Genomic DNA, 12,841 nt, shown 5'->3' on the forward strand with positions numbered 1-12,841 from the left:
TCAAAAAAACTGCTAAAATGCTTTTATAATCATACCTTTATTATCCTTGTTGCTTCAAAACTCCAAACGTACCGTTATCAAATCATCACTCTACGTATTCTTATTCAGGAACAGGGTCAATCGAACACACCCTAAATATTGGGTGACGTCAGTCAAATGTTTCCATGACAATAGACCTGTTCACTTGGCGACAGTCGAGTGCATTTGATTGACGTCCACCAAAATTACGTTTCGAAAAACGAAAAAAATGTCCTTAGGGGCGCGTGCGACTGGTAACAACAGCTGTAACATTAGAAAAGCACAAAGGTTTGCATCAAAATTAGCCTGTTCCAGGCTCCCAGATAGTCGGGAAAACGAAAACAACTGCGTGGGAAAAACGCATTTTTTTGCTCTTTCCCTACCATCCAACCTCAGCACTGAAGGTAAGGGTAGTCTGTACAATCTACACGACTAAGCATCAAATGAAAACGTCCGCATTTCAGAAGTACATCAATTTGTAAATCTTCCATGCCGAAATTCACGACGTGACTGAGAGATCTTCACAGGTCACGGTTGCCGAAATCCCTGAAGGCAAATTCATCAATATTGATCATTTCCGATACTTCACATGAGATACAGCTCAGTTTTTGTATGATCCAGCTTTGGTATGTTTAAAACCAGCCCACTTAGCTTGTCGAAATTGGCTTTAACAAAGCGCAAGCAACAAGGCTACGCCCCTTGGAGGCGGTGTATCATGAGCCGCGAAAGACGATTATTTGTAAACTTAACTGCCAATGTATGTACATTCTCAGAGCTTCCTTCTGAGGAAATTTTAAAGCAGTTTGTAACGTATTACGATGTCTCCACATAATATTTCCTATTTTGTCTCATAATATTTTTACTTAAAAGAGGTAAAATAACCGTGATTTCTTTTGTGTTGCTTTTGCCTTTAGCAGCTCTTGGAGGGAACTAAATAACTTCATTAAAACAGCAAATTCTCAGTCGATTGAGTCATGTGAACAACTTATTATTTGACCCCGGAAATTAACGAGCATATTTTAGGAAAATGACTGCAATGTTGTCGTGTTCCCCACTTTTGACCTTTGAACGCCACTTTATTACAACAGCAGCTCTGATAAATTTTGTGAGTAAATAAAAACAGGCGTAACAGGTATTTTAATTAGTAAGTGTTTTCAGTTTACGTTCGGCTTAGTTCCAGTAACCCAATTTCAGTGGACTGACCTCATACTGAATGGTGTTAAATTCGTCAAGAGCTCCTCCCATTTTTATAGCAGTACTCGATTTCAGGACGGATCGAAATCGCAGCAATGTGATTGGCAGATATTGTTGGCGTTTTCAATTCTTTGTTGAGGATACATATCATTAGGGTCTTCAAACTGAGAAATTGACCAAAACCTTAGTGGAATGAAATGAACAAGAAACTACAGCCCCTTTTATAGCAGTGCTCAATTTCATGCAGTTTTTTATTCTTTGTTGAGCAGCGGTGATCTAGCCCGAGGGTCGTGGGTTCAATTCCCACCCTGGTCAGAGTTTTTCTCTGTCCTTGTGTGGGCCCATTGCCATTAGTAGGGCTGACGCTCACATGGTCCATAAGGGGTAGAAAGCTAGCACTTCACATTACACTCTAATCGGTTAAGTCCGTTGAAATATAAGTGCTTCACGGCCGGCTCCCGTCTGACCTTGTAGCTCAGTGTGAACCCATGACCCTCAGGCTAGATCACATGGCGTATAACATCGGTCACGTGCTAAATACTATCACTGCGAAACGTCTACCGATGCACTACACTTTATTCAGTTTAAAGAATTTACAGGTCATTTTAGTATTTAAGTTATGATTTACAGCATGGTTTTTTCAACAGTTCGTTTTCCTTTGTTGACAACACAGAAGTGTTTCTCAAAAGCTAATCAATGGTGGACATTATCCACGGTGCTCAATTCGTTATCAAATAAATACAAATAAATGTACAGTTTATATACAACTAAACCAGTTGATAAGGAAAATCGAGCCCCATGAAAAAACTTGAACGTTTACACCACTTGGCCTTCATTAGAGTGAATTCTTTCCGACAAAGAGATTCCACTGGAAATGAGGGAATTTGCTGAATAGACTGCCACTTGACAGATGGAATCTTGTTTTTTTATAAAGTGAGCGGGAAAACTCCATATGAAATGAGGAAACAGAACAACAAATCCACAAAAAAGCATGATGTGGGAAGGTACAGGGCTAGGAGCACTTAAATGTGAACTTGGTTATACTCCAAGAAATGCACACAATCTGAAAGGAGTTCTTTGCAGCTGCAATAGGGTTTTTTTGTCTACATGTATGCTAAAGTTGTCCTTGTCACAAAAACCCTTAAACTTTCACATTCCAATCCGATCTGGATTTAGTGATTCATGCCCACAGTGACATCAGGCACGGAATGGAATGATGATTTAGATTATTAACTAACTTATTACAATTTTCTTATGTCTTATTGTATTGTATTGTATTGTATTTCAAAAATGTTGTTTTCAATATTAGAGTCAAATTATCCATATGAAGGGGTGGGGATGCTCATCAGAAATTTTGATTTAAACCCCTAAAAGTGACCAGATTTAAAACATATTAAAGATATCATATTTATATTTTTTTCGTGTGAAACCGTAAGTGAGACCTTCACGGCTACATATCATGGCATTTTCCCCAGAACACCATAACTGTCACCAAATCCAAAATTTACACCCAAAACAAGACAACGAGCATCCCCACCCTTTCATGTGAGTCCCCCCCCTCACCCACCCTGCCAAATCACACATTATGCCACTTTCAGATTTTACTCTGTCTAATGCTTGACATTTTACTTGTAAATGAGGCCGCCCTCAGAACTTAAAGGGTTAAATCACCACATTTAAATGTTCATTTGATGGTCTAAGTTCCCTTAGGAATTTTCAGCTAATCTGATTTCAGTTGTTTGAACGACAGTTTGTGCTATTCATTGATTCACTCCTGATAAAACCTATAGGTATTTTTTTATGTATTACCTTATGCCCCGTTCACACCAAATCTTAACCATGTTGTGAAGATGTTTAGTTAATCATGGTTTGAGAGTGTTTTCTTTTAAAATCATGAATACTGAATTTTGTCCATTACAAATTTCGCACAGATCAAAGCATGTATTGAAACTCACTTGAATCTCATGTAACAGCCAGTCCTACATTTTTCTGTGACTGATTTTCATTTTGCAAAATCCAGGTTACTTAAGAATGAAGGGGTAGTTTCTAAAGAAACTATGGTGCTGCGTCGGTGGGGAAGTAGTATACAAAAATTTGGTTTATCAACGGAGTTGATAATGTAAATTGACCACCGTACAGAGATTCTAAAAGCTGACGTTTCGAGCGTTAGCCCTTCGTACATGCTTTGAGCGTTAGCCCTTCGTCAGGTTACTTAAACATGTTTTGTTGGGATGAATGGGGTATAAGGTAGTCCTGACTCTTCATCATGAGCAGTTCTTTGCACTTTAGTTTTCTTCAAGGAAACCTACTCTATCCACTCTACCATTAATTTTCATGCATATTTTGTTGTATTAATTATTAAAACACAAAGAGCATTTTGTCACAACAGAACACTCTTCTCAACAATGTACAGTATTTGTCTAAAAATTTTCCACTGATGTCATAACCATTTTCAATGTTCAATACACACTGCTATTAATTTTGTAAAATCCAACTGTCGCATTATGTTTTGTCATCTCATACTCTTTGTTCTTCTGTAGAGGAAAAAAAATGCTAACTTTCGGTTAAGAAGAAATAACAGTTTTTGCTTGGACTCCACTTCATCTTGCATTGTCAACAGGGTATGATGGGTGTCATAACTGGAATTCTTGCCCAATAAAATCAAAGAAATGGGTTTATCAAATGCATTGATATGGCAAATTGACCACTGTAAAGAAATGAGAAAGCTGACACTTCGAATGTTACCTCTTCCTAAGCACTCTGTCAAAGGGCAAATGCTCTCTTGAAACATGTTTTTCTGTAAGAAACTTCGGGGGAAAAAACATACGGAAGGAAAATTGCACAAGCGTGCTGACTTGCCAAAGAAATACTGCTGGCTTGTTTCACTTTGGACAGCGGATCATAAAACAACCACAACCGAAAAGGCATATTTTCAAATTCAGTTGGTGTCATGGCACACACAGATTGTATGGCATTATAACCACAGCAATTAAGGAAACTTTCAATTTTTCAGTAACTTTAAAGATGAAATTTTCACAACTTAACTCTTAAACGAAAAATTAAAGCAATGTTTTAGGGATGACAGAGGATGTTTCAAAAGACAACATTATTCTTCAATCCTGGACAAAATTGCTGAACATTAGGTGCGGTTGGGTTTTAGTACACATTGCTGACCAGCGGTCAAACATCACAAAGATTACCGAGGCAAAAAGGAATCTCACGCAATTCATTGGCGGGAAATTTAATCACAACTTTATCAGCATCGTGATTGGCTCTTGTGCCTCAGGCATCAAAATACCCTTCCAACTTACCACATTAAATGTCATGGGCGCCTTGTCTGATCTTTTTTACATATCCATGGAAATTTGCCACAGGAAATTTACCTTGGGAAATGTCGGTCACACGCACTTAACGCAGTTTCCCACGGTAAAAGGGTCAATTACCGACGTAAAAGTGACCCGTGTAACCGCACCTCTTATTATCTCCCACAACCACATCTCTTTTCTGACACAATATGGAAAACAAGCACCTATCAGACGTCCTACTTTAACAGAATTTTTAAACTCTGGAACAACATGTGTAAACTGTCGGCGTCTTCAAATTTCTCCACTCCGGAATCCTTCATGAACTTAATTATATCTCATCTTATGCACTTACTTAGAACCTCTTTTGATGCCGACTACACCTGTACCTGGACCTTGATCAGAGCCTGCCCCTACCATCGTTAGCTATTGTATTATTTATTTTTTTAAAATTAATTTATTTACTTTTTAATATAGGGGAGTGCCTCGCATGGGAACTCGCCTCCCGTTCACACCGGGCCTTTTGGGTCTTCGTATTATCGTATTAAGTGCTACTGTTGTGTGTTTCTTTTTTTTTTGGAAGTCAAACCCAATAAAGCTGTTGAAAAATAAAAAATAATTTTAAAAAAACTTATTATTACAACTCATCCTTCCCCCAAACATAGTTGGCCTTCTTTTCAGGTCATGGTAAAAAAGGAGAAATGTAGACTCGGAAAAATATCCGAGTCCTAGATGGGATCCCATCTGGGACTCAGATATTTTTCCGAGTCTACATTTCTCCTTACATTTAATATCATTGTTGTTGTTTCATCTTTAACACATGGTAAAAAAGTTGGAAAAATGGGAAAGGTATCAACAATTTTTTCCAGGAATGTTTGTCATTTTGAAAAATCACTTAAAGAACAAAATGTGAAGGCGCAATAATGTTTACAAGTTCAATTTCAATTATATTGACAACTTCAAACAAAGATTCAATAGAAACCTACCTGAAATAGGCAAAAATCTTGTTTGGAATTCTAAACAGAAACTTCATCATTTCTTGTCTCCTTCTAATGGTTTGTCTGTTTGAAGTCACTCTTCTGTTGAATTCTGCAAATCTTCTGTAAAGTCTTGGAAATCCATAGTACTGAAAACAAATAACGTGACAAATATGCCACAACAGAGTGGTGTCACTAATGATAGACATCTTTCATACTGGTGGCCAAATAAAATATTCTTCTGTTTTAATGCTAATAAGCCTTTCTACCCTCGCTATGACAAGCACATTTCAAAAGAATATTTGTTTTAAAATGAGGGCAGTAGGTCTAATTAACATAAATACAAAAGAATGTAAAGGAGTCAAGTGAAGCTACGATCCTCACAGTTATGAATGCAATTCTAGCAATTGTGTAGAGAAGTCTGAATTCAAATCCTGTTGAAGTCCTGATTTTTCAGGCTTCTCTACGCAATTGCAAAAATTGCGTTCATAACTTCAAGGGGCATAGCTGCACTTGATTTCATATCCGCACTTCAATATATGATTCATTTCTTATATCATTTCGTTCAGTGTAAAGGAGGTCTATAGCTTTAAGATCTGCAAATGTTGAAAAGGTGGCCATACAAAGAAACGAGTTGGCCATGACATGAAGATCCTTTGAAACCTCCAAATTTCAGAATGTATGTTCAATTAAATGATTTATCTTTAAACTGGCATACTTTGTGACATCAATATTTTTTAGCAAAAACCTGAATACATCATTCAGGAATTTTTTCTCAAATCTTTTTTTTTTTAATGCCATTCTACATCATTTTTACAAGTCAATCAAGTCTGCCAAGATTACTTGCTCTAGCTTTACTACTAGGTAAGGCTAGGGACAATTATACAGTCATGACTCTTTTTCCTGATGCAAGCATAACACCTGCTCAATTACATAGAAAGGAGGAAAAGCTGTCGGCACATTGCAGGAAGGTACTCCTAGTTGTAAAATCACAATGAAGTTATTGTCTGGACTGAGTTGTTCAAAGTACAGTTGGTAATGATTTAACAGATTTAAAACCATGAAAACCAAAACAATTGATTACATTACAGTACTAGTTGGATTAAGGCTCAACCTGCTTCAGTTCTTCTATATACTTTATCTAGGTGTCTTTTTGGACGAAGCACTCTCTTGGAAAGATCACATTGAGTATGTGAGTAGCAAAGTCAGTAAACGGCTTGGGCTCCTATCTCGGATACGAGCATGCCTCACTTTGGAAGCTTCTAAACAAGTCTATACCTCACTCATGCAGCCGTTATTTGACTATGCTGATGCTGCTTGGGGTGAAATCTCAGAAGGATGTTGCAAAGAGCTCCAGCGTCTACAAAATCGTGCAGCTCAAATTATACTTCGAAGAAAAACTTCAAAGAATGCCTTCCACTCTCTAAATTGGCTAAGTTTAGCCTGTAGAAGGAAACTACAGAAATGTAGTTTTAGTTTTTAAGTGTTTTTAGAAATAACTTAGTATCGAAGTATTTAACGGAGTATTTCATAAGAAACATGGCTTTCGATGATTATGGAACTAGAAGAAGTAACGACCTGCACCCACAAAAGCCTACGACCAATATGGGAAAGAGAACCTTTAAGTATGCGGGGACTATTCATTTTAATTTTTTACCCACTCATATTAAAATTGCCCCATCTTTTAGTTTGCTAATTAAGCATTATTATTCGTAATTTTTATTTCCTATAAATTTATAGATTTTGATCACTATACTTATAGATCTTAATTTTTATTTTGGAATTTTTTAAATTGTATTTAATTAAATTGTACTTAGGAGCTTAGGAGTTTTTAAATAATTTTCGACCATTTTAAATTGTAAATCCCTTTATTTCCCAGGGCCCCTATGAATACCAGCCTCGTAGCTGAGAGGGCTACCCTGGCTAAATAAAGTTACCTTATTTACTTACTTACTATGTGATCTTCATGTGTAATCTTCATCAAACGCTATTCAGACGCTTTGCTATTGATTGGACAACTAAAAAATCAGTCATAAGCAGGACCTCCATCAAAGGTTTGAGTCCTGTCTAAGGACTCTGATTATTCAGTTGTCCTTTTGCCTATCACTACTTGAAAAAGGGATGGCATCACTGGCTCACAAGTTTAAAAATACAGTGTGTGAATCCAGCTTGTTAAGGAAGCAAAAATTCCTACGCAGAATACTCATAATTTAACCCATTGACTCCCAGGGATCAAACCCTAACCCTAAAACCTTAGTAACTGAGCCTTTTTGCTGATCAAAAAATGCCAATGTTGACACGAAAACATTTTAGCAAAACCTCGTACTAAAATGACGATGGTATCACATTTTCCCGTCCAAAATGATGCTGGTTTGCGCTCACTCACAGTTGTTTTATGAGAAAATCTCATACTGGTAGTCATTCTCATCCTAGAATCTAAAGCTCTCTGGCGTGTTAATGGATGGGACATAGCTTTTGACTGCTTTAACCCATTCACTCCTCAGTTAAATAACACACTTTGACATCATTCACATGAACATAAATAAAAGATTGTTTACTAAACAGACATACTTCATCGTTCACATGTGTCAAGTGCTACTATGATCAAAAAATCATCTTCAGATTTTGAAATTTTGAAAGAGTGTTCACGCAACACTTGAATGGCAAAATTTTGAGCTTCGATTTTTATCACAAGGCTGTTTATTTTAAGTGAAAGATTTGGATTTCACGGTCCACCATTACTCACATTCAAAACTGACTGAATGGACCTCAGAACATTGGACTAGGGAAAAGTGACGTCATTTACTAACTAGCTTAAAATTTCAGCGTGTAAACGCATCTTATCATATATGCAAAACACAAGTTTAAAAATCTGAAAGCCGGAAACTCCCATGCTGCATATTAATTCAGCTGCATACAAACATGTTACATTCTTAAAACCAGTGAGTCTTTGAAGTCATTTTTTCCTCAACCCAGCTCTATCAAAATTTTAAAGTTAGTAATGGCAGACCAATAAATAAGAAAATTCCAGTTACAATAAACAGGTGTCATTTTAAAATCAGAACTTAAAACTTGGGTCACTTAGTGTATAGTTAACATACTTTTGAAATCCAAAGAAAAAGAAGAATTGTTTTTTTGGTAGTTGTAGCACTTTAAACAGGAACATTAAAGCTAACCGACAAGAATGTTTTCTCTGATTAGGGACTTACAAATCTGGCTGCCCAGTCTCAACCCATCGACTACCAGGGGATGATAATGATGATGATGATGAAGATGAACTTTATTAACGTGTCGAGAATCTCTAGTGCATAGCACTAATTGGTGACAAAAAATAAAATAATCTAGGATAACAATGTCGAAAATAGTAAAAGCTAGGGAAACTAAAAAGAAATCTAAAACCTATTTTACAAATAAAATTTTCCTTAATGACATAAGAGTCTCAAAGTTAACTATTTCAAAGCATACACAATTGCTGCAGCCATCATCAGTTATGACAGTCAGGTCTGTTCTCCTGATTTTAGTCTTAAATCTGTGCAGACTATCTTCAGTATCTATCTTTTGTAGTATCTTATCGAATGCTTTCCATATTTAATCGTATTAAAACAAGGCATTTTGAAATCAGAGTTTCTTAAAGAATAATTATCGGCTATCACAGTTTGCATTCACTATAAAAAGTTCTTGTATTTGACTTGGGAGTAGGTTCTTTTTTGCCTTGAACATGAGGATTGCAATTTCCTGAAGCCTTCTGTTGATCAGTGAAGGGAGTTCAGCCAGACTCAGCAGCTCGTCATAGGAGGCTGATTCACTGTTGAAAACTACTTTCAGGGCTCTCTCCTGTAATCTTTCAACTTTACGTTTGTCTGAGGCTCTGCAGAAGTGCCAGATAGTACTGCAGTAGGTCAGGTGAGGCAAGATGGCAGCTTTGTAAAGTAGTAATTTAGCATGAGTGGGTATAAGCTTTCTTAGACGTCTTAAAACTCCTATCTGTTGGCTAGCCTTTTTACAAACGAAACTAATATGCTCACTAAAATTAAGTTCAGAGTCCAGGAGTACACCGAACAATTTGGTGGATTTCAATTGTTCTATGTTAGTCCCATCTATATGCAGGTTTACACTATTATTTGCCTCAGTCCCAGAACAAAGTAGCATGGATTGATATTTCTGAACATTCATTTGTAGCAGGTTTTCCTTGTACAATTTAATAATTTTGCTACCTTCACTCAGCAGTCTACCTTCAACAATACTAGCAGATGCACCAGAGGCAAAAACTTGATGATCATCTGCATACATAGAAATTTACTCCTCAGTTATATAAGTGAGGTCATTTTGAAATGAGTTCCACAAGAGGGGACCAAATGAGGACCCTTGAGGACAACCTCTTATTGTATTTTTCCAATGACTATTCACAGGACCCAACTTGACCCTGTTTTGTCTGTGAGAAAAATACGAGCGCAGAAGGTTTAGGGCAGATCCTGAAAAGTTGTAGGATTCCAGTTTCTTAATAAAGACTTAATAGATTTTACTCTATCTGTATTGCAAGACAATAAATATTATTATTTTACTCGTCAATGGGGCATGGTTCAGGAGTCTATGGGTTAAATAAAAGTAAAAAGTTTGAAATCCAAATGTTTTTTTTTCTTTTAGAAGACCATGAAGGGGGTCAGCTGATCCACCAGACCCAGGCACATAAGGAATAGTTTAGATGTTTATTGAGAGGCTTCTTTAACTCTGTGTCTGTTCAAAATGGGGTTGATCATTGATTTGCAGGACTCTGCAGTGAAATTCCAAACCCATCCATGTCTTCTTACAGGGTGATTGCTGTTATTAAATTAGTGTTGTTCCCCAGTGGATAGAGGCATTTACTTTGAGCCATTAATTTAGTGTACTTCTCTTGTAGGAATTGCAGCCGTGTATTACATCACCAACACGACAACAAATCAGCTCAACATAAGTACAATTTAAGTTTGCAGTATAAAAACAGATGCAATAAATTACCAGATAAATTCTGCTGCCTTTTAAAGAAAGGTGTTTGATACTCACTCTTCCAACAGCATATACAGTAAATTTCTTTCCCAGGGATATGGCCAGGAGGCCTAAAATTTTCTCCATAAAGTACAAATTTGCCCAAAAGCTTCCCACATGTCGTCAAATGACTTAGTAACCATTCCCTTTAATGGCTGTAAGAGACTGGTATGACTTTGGTAAATCGACCAATGCGCATCGAGGACTAAAAATAGCAACATCAACAGCCTGTAAAGTCATTTCGTTTCTACAAAAAGGAGTAATGTTGGAAGAGTTGTAAAGGTGTAATTAACCGCCATTTGTAAACCTTATCTTTGCTTTGCGTCTTCTCTCCAGCTTCCGTCATGAAGACCCTGTTCCAAGAGTCAGAATCCCAGAAGAATTATTCAGAAACGAGGATATTCTGCTGTCTCTCACACATTGAAGAATCTCGCTTTTGAAAACATACATAGTCGGCAGTTGCCCCGACCTTATTAATCAGATTCCCTGCAACCACTTTGCTTCGTCGAACATTATATACGTGTGTAATGAGTGTCAACTGGAGCCGCTATGTTGTTTAGCTTATCCCCTTTATTGCGGACACAAAAAGTTCTGACAAAATTTTACTTTTGATAATTCTCAACCCCGTAAGGCCCCTTTTGCACGTAGTCAAAGCCTATTTTCAAGCAGTTGTGTAAAGGTAATTAGTACGTTCCTAAACCCTATAAACAATAGTAAATCTTGTCATCGTAAGAGGAAATGATGCCCGAATTTACCTCGACTAATTGTCATTAAAAAAAAAGGAAAAATTCAAAGGTTTAGCCGAAATCAAATCGATACTTGCGATGCTCTATCATCAAAGATACAAAGCCACATCTCTGAGGTACAGCTTAATTTTTTGTTCAATTTATAGTTTGCATAAAGGGACTTGATTATGTGTATTTAATTGAAATAAGGTTAAGATTACCCCACTACCAGCCAAAAATATTAAGACATCCATAACTCATTCAATATTCTATTAAACGTGACTTAATGAGTTAAGATATAAACGCTCACTACTTTGGCATTAACAAAACAAAAGCCTGAAAAATACAAGCTTGAACGGTACTCGAACTTATGGCCTCTCAGACACCGATGCCGTGCTCTACGAATTGAGGTATGAAGCAACTGGAAGCTGGGCTGGCGTAGTGGAGAGAGCACTTGCCTCCCACCAATGTTGCCCGATTTCGATTCCCAGACTCGACGTCGGGTTGAGTTTGTTGGTTCTCTAATCTGCTTCGAGAGGTTTTTCTCCGTGTACTTCGGTTTCCCCCCTTCCTCAAAAACCAATATTTGATCTGGTTTGTTCCCAATAGACCTGATCGGCTGACTCAACGTTGTATATTGTATTTGCATTATAACGTAGCATTCACATTTGAACGATCTGCAAATACCTGGAACAAAACGTTTTATTCCCAAAGGTTTTCAATTGGGTACAACATTAGTTAGCCGATTGGGTGTATTAGTACTCCAGCGCTAGAAGCCTAGACACTTCAATGAAGTTCCTCTCCTTTCGTCATTTTGTGAATTCGTAATAAGCTGATAAACGTTCATGAAACGCGTTCTTTTATCGTTGTGTCGTTACGTTAACCTTCGCTTATCGTGTTGTGTCACGCTACTTCAAACCACAACGAAATTGTACATAACGAATGTTACATTCCAAGAGTCTCCCCGAGGATACGAGAGATTGTACAAGTTTTATAGTGAAGATCTTCAATGATAAGCGTCCAGCACTACAGAAAATAATCGCCGTGGCGTTACATTATGATAATCGAACTGATCCAGTTCCAGGAATCAAGCAAGATTTCTCCGAATTCAAATCTTCGAGGATTTTCAAAAGGTCTCAAAGCTGATTGTCACCAGTCTAAAAATGATAGCCTACCACGGTTTACCAAAATGTGTTCTTGAATTCATGTTTTAAAATGTATGTGGCCAGACTAGTTCCAGACTCCACGTGGCTATGAGAATGACGCCTTGTACTAAAGGTTATTCCAATTTTCAACCAGTATGATATTTTTATCATAAAAACGGTTGCCAGTAGTTGGTGCGAATACCTTGTACGGGACTTAGTGTCCTATTGCATTTAACACCCACCTTAGGGTGAATCTTTAAATAAAATGATAAATAATAATAATAATAATAATAATAATAATAATAAAATTAATAATAAAATGTTGAAACACCTCGAGTACGAGGTCCCATGATTTACGAGTCAATGAGTCATGAGTCATGAGTCACCATGACTCATTGACTCATTGATTCATAAATACTTGATACTCCTCAGTCCAGGTGGAGAGAACCCAGTGAAAT

At 37.1% G+C, this 12,841-nt stretch overlaps 1 protein-coding gene across 1 annotated transcript; it reads right to left on the reverse strand.

Moving 5' to 3' along the window:
* Window positions 1-1,770: 1,770 nt before the first annotated feature.
* On the reverse strand, window positions 1,771-11,483 carry LOC138028601 (uncharacterized). Its single transcript, XM_068876201.1, has 3 exons — window positions 10,532-11,483; window positions 5,501-5,640; window positions 1,771-3,746 (listed from the first exon to the last, which is right to left on the reverse strand). The coding sequence occupies exons 1-3, from the start codon at window positions 10,598-10,600 to the stop codon at window positions 3,725-3,727; spliced, it is 231 nt and encodes a 76-aa protein (XP_068732302.1). The 5' UTR covers window positions 10,601-11,483; the 3' UTR covers window positions 1,771-3,724.
* Between the last annotated feature and the right edge of the window lie 1,358 nt (window positions 11,484-12,841).

This window comes from Montipora capricornis, chromosome 13, assembly GCF_036669925.1.
Source record: "Montipora capricornis isolate CH-2021 chromosome 13, ASM3666992v2, whole genome shotgun sequence".
Lineage (NCBI taxonomy): Eukaryota > Metazoa > Cnidaria > Anthozoa > Scleractinia > Acroporidae > Montipora > Montipora capricornis.

Coding starts and splice junctions, on each gene's coding strand:
- LOC138028601 (XM_068876201.1), bottom strand. CDS start 10,600: ATGGAGAAAATTTTAGGCCTCCTGGCCATATCCCTGGGAAAGAAATTT. Junction 5,641..10,531: donor CTGTATATGCTGTTGGAAGA/GTGAGTATCAAA, acceptor ATTTGTTTTCAG/TACTATGGATTTCCAAGACT. Junction 3,747..5,500: donor AAGATTTTTGCCTATTTCAG/GTAGGTTTCTAT, acceptor TTTCCTCTACAG/AAGAACAAAGAGTATGAGAT.